Consider the following 18,468-nt stretch of genomic DNA (forward strand, 5'->3'; position numbering starts at 1 on the left):
AGAGGGTGGTAGGGGCGGTAGAGGGTGGTGGTGGTGGTAGAGGGGGTAGAGGGTAAGGGGTGGAAGGGGTGGTAAAGGGGGGGTAGGGAGTGGTTGGGGGGGAGGGTGGAAGTGGTAGAGGGGGCTGCGCAAGCGGAAAAGCGAGCGTAAGCGAGCATTTGATGCTTGTAATAATAATAATAATTCAAAGTATTTATTTTAAGATTTATATTCTTAAGTTCATTCTGAGATTGAACTTATGCATGTTGACCACAGCAGGGCTCACGCTTAACAGTCTCATAACCTCTAGGCTACTGGGGCAAAAGAGCTCAGTCACCACCAGCGCTGCTGGTAGAGGGCCGATCAACCCCCGGGACCCTCATCAGATTACATTAAGTTCAGAAAGCAGTGATGTTGCCCTAAACCTGATCAGGATAGAGCTAAACCATGTAAGGTTAATCCGCCATGATACGGTACTTTTGTCAGAGGCGCTAGAGAGACCAGCTAATTCATAATAGACTTAGCGCGGTAAACGCAAGCAAAACCTAGAAAGTTCAAAATATCTAGAAATGAAATCCAAGACGAAAAAAAAGAGCAAAATTGTGACTGACCTCCCATTTATTCTCTCTTTAATTAACGGCTACTATAACTCTATATTTTTCTCTCTTGTCCCCGCCTATACCTTATAATTCCGTCCGCTGGTCTTTTTTCTTTTCCCCGTCACAATGGCCAAGGACCGGTCTGATAAAGAGAGAAAGAAGGAGAAGAAGGACAAGAAGCGGTCGGAGACAGATGGCGTGCACAAGAAGTCTAAGAAGGATAAAAAGAAGGACACGAGCTTGCTTTCCGAAGCTGTGGAGAAGAAATTGACGACAACGGTCCTAGAGCAGCTGGAGAAACCCGATGCTTCCCCAGCGCCTGCTGCTGAGACCGCGTCAAAGAAACCCGCTGCGGAGCGTCCTGTTGGTGCTCTCGTTCCCTTCGCGAACCCGTTAGCGGACGATAAGTTAGCGAAGAAGGTGCTCAAGAGTGTTAAGAAAGGTATGCCTGTCTCAGTTTTTGTTCTTCTAGCTTGCTTTCCCTCCCCGTTTCCACCAGTCTGTAGAATACACCGGTCGCAGTTATGGCCAGTGCAGTGCTATCCGATGGAATGGTGTTGATAGAGTTCGTTCCCCGTGTAATTACACTTACTAACAACAACATTTTCACCCGCAGCCGCTGTAAATAAGTCTCTTAAACGAGGCGTGAAAGAGGTCGTCAAAGCACTCCGGAAATCGCCTGTACCCGCAGCAAACGCCGTTATCGACACTCCAAGCGCCGTCGTCGTACTCGCAGCCGATATCTCACCTATGGACGTAATATCACATATCCCCGTTCTCTGTGAAGATCATGGAATCCCCTATATTTATGTCTCGTCAAGAGCTGAGTTAGGCAGTGCCGGCGCCACCAAGAGACCGACAAGCGTTGTCATGGTGCTCCCACGATCAAGTGCGAAGGTCAAGAGAGACAAGGGTAAGAAGGATGGCGGCGATGGTGAGGACATGGAGTATTATACGGAACTTGTCAGAGTTGCTCAGAAGGAAGCTCAGAAGGTAAAAATCTAGAGAATAGTTTTATGCTCTGGTCTGCCTTCTTCCATGTGCTTTTTTTTTTTTTTTTTTTTTTTTTTTTTTTTTGCATGTCCCCTACGCTCTTCCTATTCGCATTTCTCTTTGTTTTCATTCCCATCCTGATGGGTGTTCTCCGTCGTTTTCTGCTCTGTGTTCTGTTGTTCTGCGCACACGAAGGTTCTTACTTCGTATATCTGTTGGATCATGGTACGAGCCATATATCTGCGATGCGAGGTGACGGGATCTCGGTCTTCATATCCATTACGTATTTTTTTGTCTGGCGTTCATAAATGGGTGTATAAAAAGGGACGGAATGAATACTACTTGTTTTTTATTTGGCTTCGTTTCATTTTTCTCATTCGGCCTATTGCCTTTTCCGATGATATTTTGCCGACCCGTTGCAAATCAATCTTGCTAGAGGAACACTCCCGACAATGTCCACAGGATGACACTGTTCTTGGTACTTCCGATTCTGGTCCTTTACAAAGACGCTACGTCATGGGTATGTTCAGGAGCCAAATCTCAACTGACCAGAATGAAAATGACCATGCCGACCCAATCAAATTTCATCTTTCAACATCATAAATTACAGGTACATGAATGAAAGGTAAAACACACACACTCATTCACTCGCACGGATACAGGATAGCATGGCGTGAGACGGGGGATGATGCTATACTACTGCATGGTGAATCCGCCTCCAGGATTGATCCTGTTGGTACTCTCGTACAAGTCCATGAAAGTCAGGGTTTGAGAAAATCGTGTAGTCCTGATCTGTTGCCTTTGACTTAAAATATTAAACATGGAAAGTAATTCAAGGTAACAGCTCGGTTTAGAACAATTGTTTGATGAATCTCCGTATATGTGCAGGTATTCTAACCTTCTCACATGGTTGATGTAACCTTGGTACTGTAAATTACGTTCCTCAAGTGCCCGAATCCTTAAGATACAACTCCATCGCAAACACACTATTATTAGATTCATTTTCTTATTTCTTATTTTTTTATTTTTTTTCCCTGGGCTATAGGCTAAATACCTGTTTTCGAATACTCTTATTTTGCCCAATTAAGCCTTCGCATACGTATATCCTATCCTATGCCTCGTGATCCGTTAATCGGCCTCGTTGGAAAACCCTCGTCTGGGAAGTCCACTACTCTAAACAGGTGCGGATTGATAAATGTCCTGCACCGGATGGACGTGAAATTAACCAGTCTAACACAACAATTCCAACAGTTTGACCGATGCTTCTTCTAAAGTTGGTAAGTCAATCCTTCTTTCCTTCTTGTTGCCGCAAAACTGAAGAAATATGATTACAGGCAATTTCCCGTACGCCTTCCCAGAACGATATCAGACCCCTCCTTTCTCCCCCTCTTTCAATGCAATTCCCCTCCATCCAGACCACCGAGATTTCATCGCTAAATCGCGGAGAATAGCTTCACAACTATCGATCCCCAGCGCGCCATTGGCTACCTCCAGGTAGACTGCGCGTGCAAACGCTTTAACGTCTCAGATAAATGCAGACCGAATTACGGTGGCTGTCATGAAGGCCGGAGATCCGTCCCGATAGAGCTGCTTGATGTTGCTGGGCTTGTTCCTGGAGCACATGAGGGCAAGGGACTCGGGAATAGATTTCTGGATGACTTGCGGCATGCGGATGCGTTAATACACGTGGTTGATGTTAGCGGGACGACTGATGCTGAAGGTTGGTCATGTCAATCCAGGTCACTAACTAGTGCAGCGCATGGCGACGCCAGCATAAGATGTTCTTGGGTGGGCTGAATAAAGTGTTTTTTGATACCAGGGAAGGCAACTAGAGGGTACGACCCTTCTCAAGATATTGTTTGGTTGAAGTCGGAGATCGTCAATTGGATTTTGGGGAATCTTATGGAAAAATGGTACACCTCCCTATGACGGCAACGGGGCATTTCCGAAAACAGACACTTACGGTAATAGGGGTCCATAAAACGGCGACATACTGCAACAGTCGTGTAGAATTGCCAGATTGGAATGCAGCTATTCTGACATAGATAGAGATAGATAGAGCGCCCTGTTGAGACGCTACAAAATCAGTTTTCTGGTTACGGAAGCACATCGAAGATCGTCGCGCGATGTCTTGACCGATTAGATATAAAAGAGCCTCTTCAAGAATGGTCGGATGAAACTGTGGAACGTGTTGTCGTCGCCTTCATAGATGAAAAATTCCCCACGGTGCTCGCGCTAAATAAAATTGACCACCCTGATGCGGACAAGGTAGGCTAGAATTTTGAAGATTCTATGAAAATTTTTGTCATTTTGCTGATTTAGCGGAATCATAGAATATAAGTAAAATCGCCAAGGTTCAAGATCCGCAATCGATCGTCCTGTGCTCTGCCATATCAGAAGTCTTCCTTCGAAAGCTAGCCAAACAAGGCTATATCAAGTATGTCGAAGGGAGTGATTTTATAGATACGAGAGAAGATCTAATAGATATGGGCGACCCTGACGGCGGTGGCCTCAAGGAAATGGATGAGAAATTGAAGAAGTATACACTTACCCCTTGCTACCTCAATTGAGTCCAACCATTATGTATCCAATACTTACTTAGTTTGGGCAGTCGGGTGGAAAATCTCAAGGATTTGGTTTTGTACCGGTTCGGATCAACGGGCGTCGTCCAGGTTCTCACGCGCGCTGCAGAGCTACTTGGGTTGGTGCCGGTTTTCCCAGTCCGCAATATCCACACATTTGCGTCCGGAACCGGAACGGTCAATGGAGTGTTCAAGGATTGCGTGCTTGTCAATAAGTCAGATCCTCCGCGTATTTACTAGGAATTTTAAATAGCCTATGGTCTGCTAACACTATTACAGGAATAGCACGGTGGCTGACGTGGCTCGGAAAGTGATGGGTGATGCTCCTGTTGCATATATAGAGGGAGCGGGAGGCACAAGGGTCTCAGAGGATGAGATAGTTTCTATTGGGAAGTACGATGTAAGGACTGAATTTCTAAGGTCGGCCACTTCTGGCTGCATTATCCTAATTTTGCAGTAGCATTTCTTTTTAACTCCCAAGCTAACACGCCTTTCCACGATCCGAAGGTTTTATCTTTTAAAGTCGGCCGATAATACCACTCAAATGTTACCATACAGTGAACGAAATGACATATTCCTTTGATCCTTTCTTCGCCGAAACTCAATGCCCCTGCTTGTATATCGACCTCAGGAGGTAGCGCGGCCTTTAATGCTTTGCCCGCTCATCTGCCCTTCTGAAATTATGAATGAGCATCAGCCATGTGTACCAAGACAAAAGGAGACAGAAAAAGTACTCTAAATTCGAAATAAGGAAACCGACTCACCTTGCCCCTTTCATCGGTCATGCCAATAATGGGCCTTGGAGCTTCTAGAAGCTCTTCTCTGCGTTCTTCGTGGAACCTTCGTGATCTCGTTCTGTCATGGCATTGCTTTTGGAATTTCCCGTTCCTTTTGTGGCTTCTTCCTTGTCTTTCAACCCACCAGCCGAACCCTTGGTTATGGGATCCGTAGTGTTGCCACGCTTGCTCTGGTCCAAGCTATGGTCCTTTCCCGTCGAGCCTCTCCATGCATATCGGATGCCTGGGGAGAGGGCTGTCATCGGGGGTGGACGATGCGGGAATCGTAACTTATATAGTACACCCGATCTTCTGATCATGATGGCCGTTGTCTGAATTAACTCCCAGCTTTCTATACAAAAAGAGAAGATGTTTTGGGGGGATATTAGCGAAGGTGGGTGAGGCGTTTTTGGTAGGCGTTAGGCCTAATGACGTAGCTAGGGCTGTGACAGCTTCTGCTCATGAGTAAGTAGTAAGAATTTACCTTAACCTCCAACCATACTGGAAATCACTACTTCCTGGGCCTTCTCCGTAACGAATCTCAATTAGTCATAAAATGCAACGTAAAAGAAGAACAAGATAGCTTTAGATGCTGTGCTGACAGCAACAAGTGGCCAAGGTTCCCAAACCAACGGAAAAACCTGTTTAGGGGGTGGAATGAAATAAGGAGAAGCTTCATTCTAAAAGTTGTATATTTCAGGACTCCCTCATCTCACAGGCAATGAGTTCAATCTCCTGACAAATGTGCAAATAACCTAGAGAATCAGGATGGGCGTGAGATTTTTCACATCACCCTTGGAGTCAATATACACGAGGCCCCATTCACCCCTGCTGAACGCCTGTTTGTCAAGAAGGATGATTGGGTTTCGATTACTATCATTATAGGCCACATGTAGTATTCTGTTAAACACATCTTCGCTACGGGGCTTGTAACCGTAGGACTTGATAAGTTTGTCCTTCAGCTTGAGTTGTTCAGCCATTGGTTCGAAGGGATGTGTATTCACAGGCTTCACCAGCTCGGGTAGGGTGCTATAAACCCGAGGCCAGGCGTCGCAGACATCAAAGAGTTCAGGGTCATCAAGGAGAATCCACCACGCATTCCCTGAGGCGCAGATTTCATCGTCTCCGTCAACCGAATAACCAGGCGGGCTAGCATCTCGCGACGGGGAGTATAAATTCCACCCGAAATCCTCAAACCACTTTTGGAGCGTTGTATCGTCATCGGAACCTCCATCATAGTAGGTGCGCAAGAAGAAAAGGCATCATAAGAGGAAGGATGGAGAACATGTTGATGGGCTATTCTTCGCAGCTTAGCTGGGCGGTAAGGCTCAAGGACGGTGGGGATTTCTTCCGCATCTTGGAGGTAGTGGTGAGGAAGAGTCCCAGTGCTGATGTATGGTGTTAGACTCGACAGTGGGTTAGGGAGTATGCGCTTCGATAGGAACAAAGGTGCCTACGATTAGAAATTGTTCCACGGGGAGGGAACCTTATGGGGAATTCTCTTGCTCTGGCGCTGTGGTCATCTTACAAGATCTGAACGGAGATCAGTGGTGAGATGCAGTTAATACAAAAAAAAAGATTTTAGAAATAGTTTTTTACTTGTCTTAAAAAAGTAAGATGTTTTTCTCTGAATTTTATACAATATTCTTATAAAGAATTAAAAACAGAGCTGTTTTCTATTATAATTTCATATTCTTTTAAGAAAGAATTACTTTTTCAGTGATTAAAGAGCTTTCATTAATACTTAATTTCTTTTTACACTCTTTATTAACTGATTTGAGTTGCATACTTGTTGTGTGAGAAGAATTGAATAATTTAGAATAAAATTAAATAGTTTTAATCAATTTCTCTGTAAAAAGTTAATTTATTTTTTATCAGTTTTTCTCTTAAAAACTGTTATATTATCTGATTTATTATTAATTGATATTATACTTTTTCTCACTGTATTCTAAGAAAGAGATTGTAAAGATTTTATTAATTTATCTTAAAAATTAATTTTAGTTTATTAAATTCTCTTCAAAAATCTAATCTAGTTACTGAACTGATGTGAAAAAAATCAGATGTTTTATACAGAAAAGTCTTTTATTCTTCTTTTAAAACAGTCTGATCAACTTTTCAATTGAAAACAGACTTAGAAATATCTCAATTAAAACAGTCTGATCAACTTTTCATTGAGTGAGAATAATGAGTTCAAAAATACACTCAGTTGATGTGAAAAAAGATGCTTTCTCAAATACTATTTCTGAGATTGAAATTTTAAAGAGAAGAAAGAAAGAAGAAATAGAGAAATAACAAGTTCTTAAAATACAGAAACTTGACAAAGTAAGTAAGATTCTTGAAAAGCAGTATCTGAGTGAGATAAATAAAGAAGTTCTGTTAATTCTTTATACTCAGACTAGATAACTACAGAAGATAATCAAGTTCAAACTTAGAATCTCAAACACAGTTTAAAAAACATTGAAAATTTCTAGTACAATCACTGACTCTTTATCTTACTCTTCTTCTTTTTTTTCTACTTCTTCTTCTTCTTTAAATTAGAAGAAAATATATACTCAAGTAGCTGAATCTGCTATCTTTAAATCTGTTATCTCAAAATCTGCTCAAAATTCTGAGAAAACTGAGAAGAATACTACTCATATCTCTATTCATAGAAAAGTGAAAAAAAAATATAAAAAGAGAAAAACTTTCAAATCTTCAGAAATAGAAGACTTATTTTCAAAGTCTTAAATCAGAACATTCTACAAAGAAACAAGCTAAACTTAAATCTCATTTTCAGAATCAGAAATGAAATTAATCAGCAGTTCTTTTCTCAGTTAATAACTAATATTAAAGTTCAAAAATCAGTTATAGCTTTAATTAAGCTATTATTCTTTAAAAACTCTATTATTCTGACTACAATACCTGAACTCAGTACTGAATTCTATATTCAGAATAAGAATCTCTGAAAGTCAGCAGTAGAATCTTTACTAAATACAATAATTTTATCTGAAAGAGATGAAAAGTAAGATAAATTCATTCTTTATAATATTTCAGTTGAAATTTTTGACTGTGAAGAAGAAATACTACTTCTTAAAAATGAATTGAAAGAATACAACTCTATTCAACTGAGAAAGAAGTCTGTATAACTAAATATAATTAAGTTCAGATAAAGTAGAAGAAATGTCTCTGTTCTAGTATATATAAAAACACTTAAACAGTCAAAGATCTCTGAAGTAAGAGTAGCAGGTTTGAAAATGAGAGTTTATAAATACAAAGACTTAAGAATGAATCTCAAAGCTCAAACACAGTGTTCAAACTGTCAAAGATATGAATACTTTACAATCTCATATTTTAGAGACTTAAAATGTGTATTCTGTGTCAGAGATCATAAAACTAGTGAGTATAAATGTGAAACATGTTCAAAAAGAGATGAAATATATTAACATACTCTGCTTAAGTACTCTAATTACAAAGAAAAACATGCATCTAGCTCAAAAGAATGTATATTTACTTCTAGAACTTAAAAGAACTGAAGAAAAGAGTCAAGTCAGTAAACTTACAACTGCAAGCTTAAAAAGAAGAAACTCTTAACTATTTAAATCTTTAAACTTCAATTCTTCAGCTAAATATAATCAGAATTTGAATCCTCAAACTTCTGTTAAGATTAGAGAATTGAGAAATGTCTCTGATAATAAACTAGATATAATACAAGCAGTTGAGATGTCTACTTTTCAAAATAGTTATAATCTACTATCTAATGATAGTGACTAGATTCTACTCTATCTCTACTCTCTTTTGATATGAATATATAATAAAAATAATAAAAAAAGTTTAAAAACACTTCAAAAATCACATTTATTCAAAATAATGTGAATAGAAACTTAAATTGTATTTATTCTTATCTTCAAATTGTATTTGAATAAAAAGTTAATTTTATACTACTTCAGAAACTAAATTTTGATGCTGAGTAAAATTACATTATTTCTCATTCAAGCTACTACTGCTTTCTATCTCAAAAGTCTGAGATAAAGTTAAGAGTAGTAATCTATGAAAGAAAGATCTCAAGATATCAATTTAATCTAAGATTTAATATCATATCTGACTCTGATATTCTGATGAATGATATTATAGATAAAGAAAATGAGTTTGATACTATACAGCTCATAAATATCTATAATAAAAAGTTATTGAAGAAAAATAACAATATCTGAATAATTAATAGAGAATTTCTGAACATAACTCTATCAAGAAACTCTATAATTATAGAAGATTTCAATACACATTATCTCTGATAAAATTCAGAATGCAAGAGAGTAGTGAGAGCTGATAATCTGATTACATAAATCTTTGAGCATTCAATAGATTTGATTAATAAGTCTGATTAATAAACATTCTTTAGAAAAGACATGAAACAGAAATCTATTATAAATATAATCTTCATATCATAAAATCTAATGAAAAGAAGACTTATAAACTGATTTATTAATTCAAATAAGACATCAGAATCAGATCAGGAGATTATTTAATTTAATATTAAACTGAGTAAAAAATAAATGAGTGAAAATTCTCTTCTCTTTAATGAGTTTAACTTTGAAAAAGCTGATTGAAAAGCAGTTGAAGCAAGTATAAAACTGTTAAAATTTAAAAGACAGAGTAAGTTATATTGAAATTCTGATCAAGATATCTTAAATGAAATGCTTAAGAATAGAGTGAAGCTTATTACATCTATTATTCTAACAAGTGTTAGAGATAATATTTCAAAGAGAAAATCTTCTGAGTATTCAAAATCTTGATAAAATAAGAATATCTCATTTAACAGAAAAGAATTAGGTACTGCTAGAAGAGATTGAAAAAATGATATAATATCTGATAAAGAGTTCAAAGCTATCAGAAATAAATATTTTTCAGATATTAAAAGAGCTAAAACAGACTGCTGAAATAAGTTTCTTAAAGAAGTATAAGAGAAGAAAGTTTTTAAAGCTTTTAACTATACTAAAACAAGAAATGTAGCAAAACTTTCAGTCTTAGAATATGAGTTTCAGAATGAATTATATACAGCAAACTCTTTTGAGAAAAAATATCAAGCTTTTATGAGAATTCTCTTTCAGAACTCATCAGATTCAGATTCAGATTCAGAGAAAGAGAATATATCACTTCTCAACTATATTAATGAAAATGACTGAGAATGATCTGATCTTACACAAGATGAATTAGAGTCAGCTATCTTCTCAAGTTCTGTTAAAACTGCTGCAGGGCCTGATTGAATTAATCACTTAATTATTCAAAATATATATTCATAATTAAAGAATGAATATTTTGAGCTCTTTTTCAATCTCTTGAAAAATGAATATTATTCTGAATGCTGGAGAGAAGTCACTGAAGTGATTCTTATAAAATCTAATAGAAAAACTTCAATTCTTAAGTTATATAGAGTAATATCTCTATTAAACTGTCTAGAAAAGGTTTTGAAAAAGATAATAGCTACTTAACTATCTTTTATAAGCTCTATTAATAACTCTCTTTTATTCAGTGAATAAATGAGAGATAGAAAACAATATTCTGTAATTAACACTATTCTCTCAGTTGTTCATGATATTTAAATAGCAAAGTATGAAGATCTGGTCTTAACTGCAGTTTTTATTGATATAAAAGAAGCATTTAATTATGTTTCAAAGACAAAGTTAATTCAGACTTTGAAGATATTAAAACTATCACTTTCTCTAATAAAATGAGTTAACTGTTTTATATCTAAAAGAATCATATAACTTTTCTTTGATGAAATGAAATAAGACAAGACTGAGATAAAAATAGAAGTGCTGTAAGAATCTTCAATCTCACTTATTTTATTTATAATATACACTGCATATCTATTCAAAGATAGAAATATGAAAATAGTGTGATCTCTGAGTTATGTAGATAATATTGATCTAATCTACAGCTGAAAAACTATCAAAGAGAATTTAAAAGTGATTGAAAAATCTGTAAAGAAAATTCTTATAAGAGCAGATATCAATTAAATTCAATTTAATATAAATAAAACTGAGTTAATTCATTTCTTTTCTAGATTTCATGAGAAAGAAGTATCTCTAACTCTTTTAAATAGAGAGATTAAACCCAGTTTAAATGTTAAATAATTACAAGTATGATTAAACTCTAAGTTGAATTTTAAATATTATATTTAACAAAGAACTGTCAAGACAGAAAGACTATTAAACAACATTATCAGACTATTAAATACAGAGAGAGATCTATTCTTCCAGACTATGAGACAGTTATATATAGCCTGTATTATCTCAGTAGCTGATTATGAAGTTCAAGTTTGATGAAATAATTAAGAAAATTTCACTGAACTCTTTCAAAGTCTGTAAAACAGAGCTTTGAGAAGAATTCTGAGAGCATTCAAATCATCTTCTATTAAAGTAATGAAAATTGAAGCTTCAATTCTCTCTTCTGCTATTAGATTTGAAAAGATATGTATCAACTATACTCTGAGAGTTATAAAGATAAGTGTAAATCATATAATCAGAGAAAGAGTCTCTTTCTCATTTTCATCAGTTAACTCTGGAAATGAACTGAATTAGAATAGATTTCTTGATTGAGATGAAAATAATTCTTCAAAGAAAATGTCTTCTCAACTGTACAGACTATACTCACTGATTAAAAATCAATTTTCTTGTTTAAATATTGAAAAAGTTGATCATGAGAAGTTATCTCTCTGAAGAGAAAAGCTTGAATCTCTTATAGACTTATAAATAAGTACACTATCTAAAGAGAAAGAATATGAATAGTATTTGAAGAGAATTTCTATCATCAATATAAAAGACTCTATTCTGATTTATTCAGATGACTTAAAAATTGAGAATTTGAATAGATTAGATACAGACATTACTTATATTGAAGATAATATTAATTTTATCTCAGATTTCTGAAATTTACACTGTGAATCTGAAGTCTTTTATGCTGAACTATTTATAATAGTGAAAGCTTTCAAACTTATTGAAATAAAATCTTATAAAAGAGAAAATAATTTGAAAGAGATATGAATATTCTCTGATAGTCAAACTGCTTTAAAAAGACTTAGAAATAGTCAGATTTATAATGATCAAATAAATCTTGAACTGATCTTAAACTTCATTTTAAAAATTCAAAAGAGAAGAATATCAAAGCTGATAATTTATCTACACTGAGTTCCTGCTCATATGAATATTCATGATAATAAATTGGCTGATTCAGCTGTAAAAAAAGGTTCAGAATTAAGCAGATCTATTCAAAAAATTATGTTCTTGTCTTTTTTAAAGAGAAAAATAAAAGAATCTTATTTAGATAAGTGAAATAAAAGCTGCAGAAACAAAAGAAGAGTATACATTATTTAAGATTTAAAATAAAACCTAAGTGAAAATCTTGTTCAATTAAATGTAAAAAGAAAATATTCTCATCTATAATACAGCTGAAATTAGAACATGGCTATTTCAAATCTTATATACAAAGATTTGATGATAGATTTGATTCAATAGAATGCTCATTCTGTAATACAAATAATAATTCTGAGTATATTGTAATATACTGTGCATTATACAATAGTCTCAGAGTCAGATTGAATGAGAAGTATGATCTAAATTAATTAAGTATAAGATTCTTATTCTCAACTGAGACAGGAATTAAATACTTAATAGACTTTCTATCAGAAACTCAAGCAGCTATAAGAAAATAGCTGAATTCAGAAATATCTGAATATGAAGAGGAGGAAATTGATCTGATATAGTCTGTTAAAACAGCTATATACTATCTTTCAATAATTTATTTCATTACAGTCTCTTATTATTTTACTTTACTTTTTTCTTTCTATTCTTTTCTATCTATCTATTTAATGTGTCTATCTTTAAGACTATGTTCTCTTTTCTTTTGTCCTGTTAAATGGTTTCAAAGTATCAGAGAATGTTAAAATACTGCAATTTGTAAACAGGTTTTGTATTCTGAGCTGGAATTTTCTGATTTTGTATATCTGAAATTGATGAATGTATAATAGTTAACTGTATAGATATAGGAAAAACCCTGAGAACTTTTAGTTCTCAGGTAGATATCATAGTCTCTGACTGTATACATCTATAATTGAAGAATAATAATAATAATAATAAAACTTATAACATCTTCTCTCTTAATTAAAAGCTTACTGTAGCTGCTTATTCTCTATTAGAAGCATCTCTTTATCAAGAGTAAGATTTTTCTCTACATGAATTATTCAGTTGAGATTACTAAATATTTGATACTGCTGCTACTTAACTTACTTCATGAATTTTCATATATTAATAATAGAAGTAGAGATTCTTGATTAATATTATATATCTAAAGAGATGTAAGACTGTATTACAAGCTTTTTAAGAATCTGTTCTGAATTGAATGAATGTTGTGGCGGGCTGCGCCTGATCAATCATATAGACTATTCCGTTACACTTCATAGATTCTTTCACTTCACTCTCGAACGTATATACTCTGATTGTCAGCCATTCTCAATTGTCAATCCTCAGCTGCTATGAACGCGTATAGATTCTTCCGCTCTGAAGCTTCACTGAATACATCATCACATATATGTATAAATATTTATCTCAATCACTGATTCTCACACTTTCTCTTTCTTTTCTTCTCTAACATTTTTCTCTTTGTTATATAAGATCTATCAATATCATATCAATCTATTCAGTATAGATCTCTTATACTAGAAAAATGTTCATTATCTTCTTATTAAAAATAATTATTCACACATCATCTTCTCATTAGAAATAATTATTTATTAAGAGATATCTGAACATGTAACAACATATAAGAAAGAGAAACACAGTTAAACAGACACTGAGTTCTCAGATAGAAGCTTGCTTATCAGTCACTCTGACTCTGTAATAAGATCTTATAAAGAGAATGTCAGTGAAAGATCTGAGAGTTCTGACACTCAGATATATGAAATATTCATATAATTACACTTCTTCAGATTTCACAGATATCACATATCTGATAAAATGATATAATCATGTCTAATGATAATATGAAACTCTTGAATGTGAGTATAGAGATGATATCACAATGACTCTGAGTAATGTTAAAATTACAATAATAATAAATAGCTGATTTTCATGTAACTTAATAACTTCAATACAAAGAGATTCAATGATTAATTCATGTGATTTTAATATCTACAGAATCAAATATAAAAGCACTGAAAGAATGCTTAGATACTTCTATATATTTCAATACTTTCAATCTCACTTTCTACTCATTATGAAGAATGGAAATGCTTATGAAACTGAGTGTAGAAGAAAATATCATTGATTCATTAATTAATCAAGATTAGTATATTAATAGACAATTGAAGAATTGCATAAAACAGAAGTTTAATTCATGAATAAAAGTATCTGAACTAGCATTGTAAACATCTGATAATATCATTAAATATCTTGATATTCTGTTTCAAGACACTGCTATATAATAGAAAGTGTTAGATTAATTACAGAGTATCTAACAGAGAAATACTTCTCTTATAACATTTATCTCTGACTTCAATATCAAGACTCTAGAAGTAGATAATCAATCTTAAAAAGATTAAATGAAGATTAGCATGCTTAAGAAGATATTAACTTTCAAACTCTTATAGACTCTTATAAGTCTAGATGAAGATCAGACTTATAAAGACTTCTATACACATCTTCAGATATTGAATGACTGTCTTATCAAGCTCAAGAGTATACAGAACAGCAGTAGAAGACATTACATCTCAGTCACTTATACACTCACACTGAAGAATAACAATAATGCAGATGCTATGAATTGAGTAGACTTGAATATCTACATATAAGCAAGAGTCTTCATCATTCAAACAGGCTTCTGAGTTTCTGAGATCACTTCTGAAGAAGTCACTGATTGATATTAATGTGAAGTATGTATCAACTGTAATTAATCAGAGCATATTGCTTTTAACTGCTGATTAATGTATGTATCTTCTCACTCAAAGAATAAATCAATGTCTGTTCACATCAATCACATTGCATTGAAAGAAGATTCAGAGAATAACTATAAGAATGCTCTGATAAAACAGAGAAAAGATTAGCTTCTGTTCAAATTTATAAATAAAAGCTTGAAGAGATCAGATGACAACAATTTGAAGAGAAAATGATAATGAATACAATTCTTGTATCTACTGTGATTAATAACATATATAATATAAAAGCTATAATAGACGGTGATCTATGTCACCATACAATGATTAAATCTTCAATTGTAAGATATTATAACCTTCAGTGTATTCTCTTATCAAAATCTCAACTTCTTGCAGAATTTAATAGTTCAAAGAATGTTTACATCTGTTATATGATAAAACTAGACATAGATGTCAGAGAATATCAGTGTGAAGATGTCTATATATATGAAGTTGATAATCTTGATTGTAATGTTATATTAGAACTTGTCTGACTATCTGAATAAAGCATCTTATTGAACACTTGAAACAGGAGTTTAATATTTCCTAACAATGATAGAGTTCATAAGAATAATATTCACAAGACTATGAATCTGACACAGATCTAGACTGACCGTGTGACCGTGTCTGGGACCAGAACCAGATTTTTTGATAGTTTCATTACCAATTCGACTGATCTCATTACACAGTTTTAACATTAGATAGTAGTTTCATACTGTCTCAGTGAGACTTACTGTCTACTCTTATCACATTTTCCAAATGAGACCATGATTTCCACTTCTCAATTTAAATTATTTTTATTACTTTAAATGACTTTAAATCTCATTTGAGTGTTATCAAAAAGCGTTACTTTTTAAAAAATTAAAAATAGTCTAAAAAAAACCTTAAAATGTCTAAAAATAGTAACTTTATGTCCAGAATAAAACTAAATGAAACCAAATGAGATCACTTTCTCATTTTTTTCAAGTCATGGTTTCATTTTAAGATCTGATATATAGTCACTTTACATGTTTTTTTAATAGCCAGTCCTAGCGGGATTCACGCTAAGAAATGTATGAGACCAGATCAAATGAAATCAAACATGAAATTCATAGTCTCAGCAGCCAGTCTACACAGATCTCTGTTAATGCCTATGAAATGCTCAGAAAAAGAAGTCACTGAAAGAATTACTGATAGCAGAATCATGTATCAATCTATTCTGTTAGTCTGACTGATATTAAGAAGACTCTAGAAAAGTTATCTCATGTTATAATAACAGATTCTCATATGAAACTCTCTCAATAATATCATGAATATCTAGATGTCTTCTGATAAGCTAATATTATGAATATACTCTTCTCACAAGGTTCTGAAGTGAATCACAGTATCAAGTTAGAGAAGAAGAATGATAAGAACTCTGAATTATTATAAGATCTTCTTTACAACATGTCTTAAGATAAACTTCTTCTTCTTTGAAAGACACTCAATGATCTATTGAATAAACAATTCATATGCATTAGCAATACTTCTGCTGTGATCTCTATTCTCTTTACAAAGAAATCAGATGAGGAACTCTGATTCTGTGTGAACTATTGAGAACTGAATAGAATAATAAAGAAAGACTGCTATCTGCTATCTCTTATTAATGAAATTCTAGCTCATATTGAATAAGCTCAATAATTTACAAAACTAGATATCATCACTGTGTTTCATAAAATTCACATCACTGAAGAAGATGAGTGACTTACAGTATTTCAAACATAATATAACCTCTTTGAATAAATAGTTACTCCTTTCAGACTGACTAATACTCTCAGTACATTTCAGAAGTATATCAACTGAGTACTTCAAGATTTTCTTGATAAATTCATATCTGAATATCTCAATAATATTTTCATCTTCACTGATGAGTTCACAAAAGAACATCAAAAACATGTACAGAAAGTATTACAATAACTACAAGAAGCAGAACTACTGATAGATATTGATAAGTGTGATTTTAAAGTCAAGAGTATCAGATATCTGGGTTTTATTATAGAAGTTGATAAGGGAATTTGAATGAATTCTGAGAAAGTCTCTGTCATTCTTGAATGAGAAGCTTTATATACTGTGAAAGATATATGAAGCTTCATCAGATTTGCTAACTTCTATTGACAATTTATATAAAACTTCTCAGATATTATGAAATCACTTACAGAACTCATTAAGAAGAACTCAGTATTTCAGTGATCAGTGAACACTGAAGCTGCATTTATATAGATGAAGAAGATGTTCATCAATGTCTCTCTGTTAATAATATTTAACTCTGATTGTGAGATAGTTATTAAAGCTGATTTCTCTAACTATGTGATAGAAGAAGTGATATTGTAATATGATAATAAAGATGTTCTATGATCATGTGTCTTCATATCTAAGAAACTGAGTCTTACTGAATGCAATTATGAGATCTATGACAAGAAACTTCTTGCAATTATACACTGTCTATAAGAATTAGACTCTGAACTCTGAAGTGTCTCTGAATTTGAGATAATCACAGATTATAAGAACCTCAAATACTTCACAATAATCTATAAACTCACTGAATAATAGATGTAATGGTCAGAGTTTCTAAGCTGCTTTTATTTTACAATACACTATCACCTCAGCAGTCAGAACTCGATGACAGATACTCTCTGATGATGAGAATAAGATATACTGTTCAATATGACAGATACACACTGAATGAATTGAGAACACTGACTCTTGAATCTGAAGATATTAGTTGATCATGATGAGATTATTCATGATACTATATACACTTTATCAGTGAGAACATTCTTCAGATCTACACTGAATGAATTGTGATATATAACAGCTCAAACTAGACTGACCGTGTGACCGTGTCTGGGACCAGAACCAGATTTTTTGATGATTTCATTACCAATTCGACTGATGTCATTACACAGTTTTAACATTAGATAGTAGTCTCATACTGTTTCAGTGAGACTTACTGTCTACTCTTGTCACATTTTCCAAATGAGATCATGATTTGAACTTCTCATTTTAAATTATTTTTATTGCTTTAAATGACTTTAAATCTCATTTGAGTATTATCAAAAAGCATTACTTTTTAAAAAATTAAAAATAGTCTAAAAAAAACCTTAAAATGTCTAAAAATAGTAACTTTATACCAAGAATGAGACTAAATGAGATCAAATGGAACCACTTTCTCATTTTTTTCAAGTCATGATTTCATTTTAAGATCTGATATATAGTCACTTTACATGTTTTTTTGATAGCCAGTCCCAGCGGGATTCACGCCAAGAAATGTATAAGACCAGACCAAATGAGACTAAACATAAAATTCATGATCCCGGCGGCCAGTCTAGCTCAAACTGATAGACTTCTTCAAGCACTCACTGAAGCAGTATATCAAGAAACAACCTGATTTTTCTCAGAACTATATATAAGAACTGATATCTCAGAATGTTTAATCAATAATAATAACACTCTACAATTCTGTGAATGACACTGAGTCTCTCAATTCAAATTCTTACACACTCAGATAATGCAAGAGATGCATGATTTATATACAACTGATTATTCAGATTATAAATAACTGTATAGAATAATCTTCT

At 33.7% G+C, this 18,468-nt stretch overlaps 4 protein-coding genes across 4 annotated transcripts; 2 read left to right on the top strand and 2 right to left on the bottom strand.

Moving 5' to 3' along the window:
* The first annotated feature begins 242 nt into the window (after positions 1-242).
* On the top strand, positions 243-2,516 carry BDCG_06860 (H/ACA ribonucleoprotein complex subunit 2). Its single transcript, XM_045422619.1, has 3 exons — positions 243-428; positions 498-1,020; positions 1,195-2,516. Exons 2-3 carry the CDS (start codon positions 705-707, stop codon positions 1,581-1,583), a joined length of 705 nt encoding a protein of 234 aa, XP_045278218.1. The 5' UTR covers positions 243-428; positions 498-704; the 3' UTR covers positions 1,584-2,516.
* Positions 2,517-2,684: 168 nt separating this feature from the next.
* On the top strand, positions 2,685-4,684 carry BDCG_06861 (GTP-binding protein; the record flags this gene model as incomplete). The annotated part of the gene is made up of 8 exons (XM_045422620.1): positions 2,685-2,752; positions 2,823-2,873; positions 3,023-3,291; positions 3,441-3,535; positions 3,627-3,839; positions 3,905-4,110; positions 4,183-4,368; positions 4,433-4,684. 8 exons carry the CDS (start codon positions 2,685-2,687, stop codon positions 4,611-4,613), a joined length of 1,269 nt encoding a protein of 422 aa, XP_045278219.1. The 3' UTR covers positions 4,614-4,684.
* A 277-nt stretch (positions 4,685-4,961) lies between these two features.
* On the bottom strand, positions 4,962-5,192 carry BDCG_17401 (uncharacterized protein; the record flags this gene model as incomplete). Its single annotated transcript, XM_045426532.1, has 1 exon — positions 4,962-5,192. The coding sequence occupies one exon, from the start codon at positions 5,190-5,192 to the stop codon at positions 4,962-4,964; it is 231 nt and encodes a 76-aa protein (XP_045281868.1).
* A 492-nt stretch (positions 5,193-5,684) lies between these two features.
* On the bottom strand, positions 5,685-5,909 carry BDCG_17402 (uncharacterized protein; the record flags this gene model as incomplete). The annotated part of the gene is made up of 1 exon (XM_045426533.1): positions 5,685-5,909. One exon carries the CDS (start codon positions 5,907-5,909, stop codon positions 5,685-5,687), a length of 225 nt encoding a protein of 74 aa, XP_045281869.1.
* Positions 5,910-18,468: the final 12,559 nt, after the last annotated feature.

This window comes from Blastomyces dermatitidis, assembly GCF_000003525.1.
Source record: "Blastomyces dermatitidis ER-3 genomic scaffold supercont1.7, whole genome shotgun sequence".
In the NCBI taxonomy this organism is placed as follows: Eukaryota; Fungi; Ascomycota; class Eurotiomycetes; order Onygenales; family Ajellomycetaceae; genus Blastomyces; species Blastomyces dermatitidis.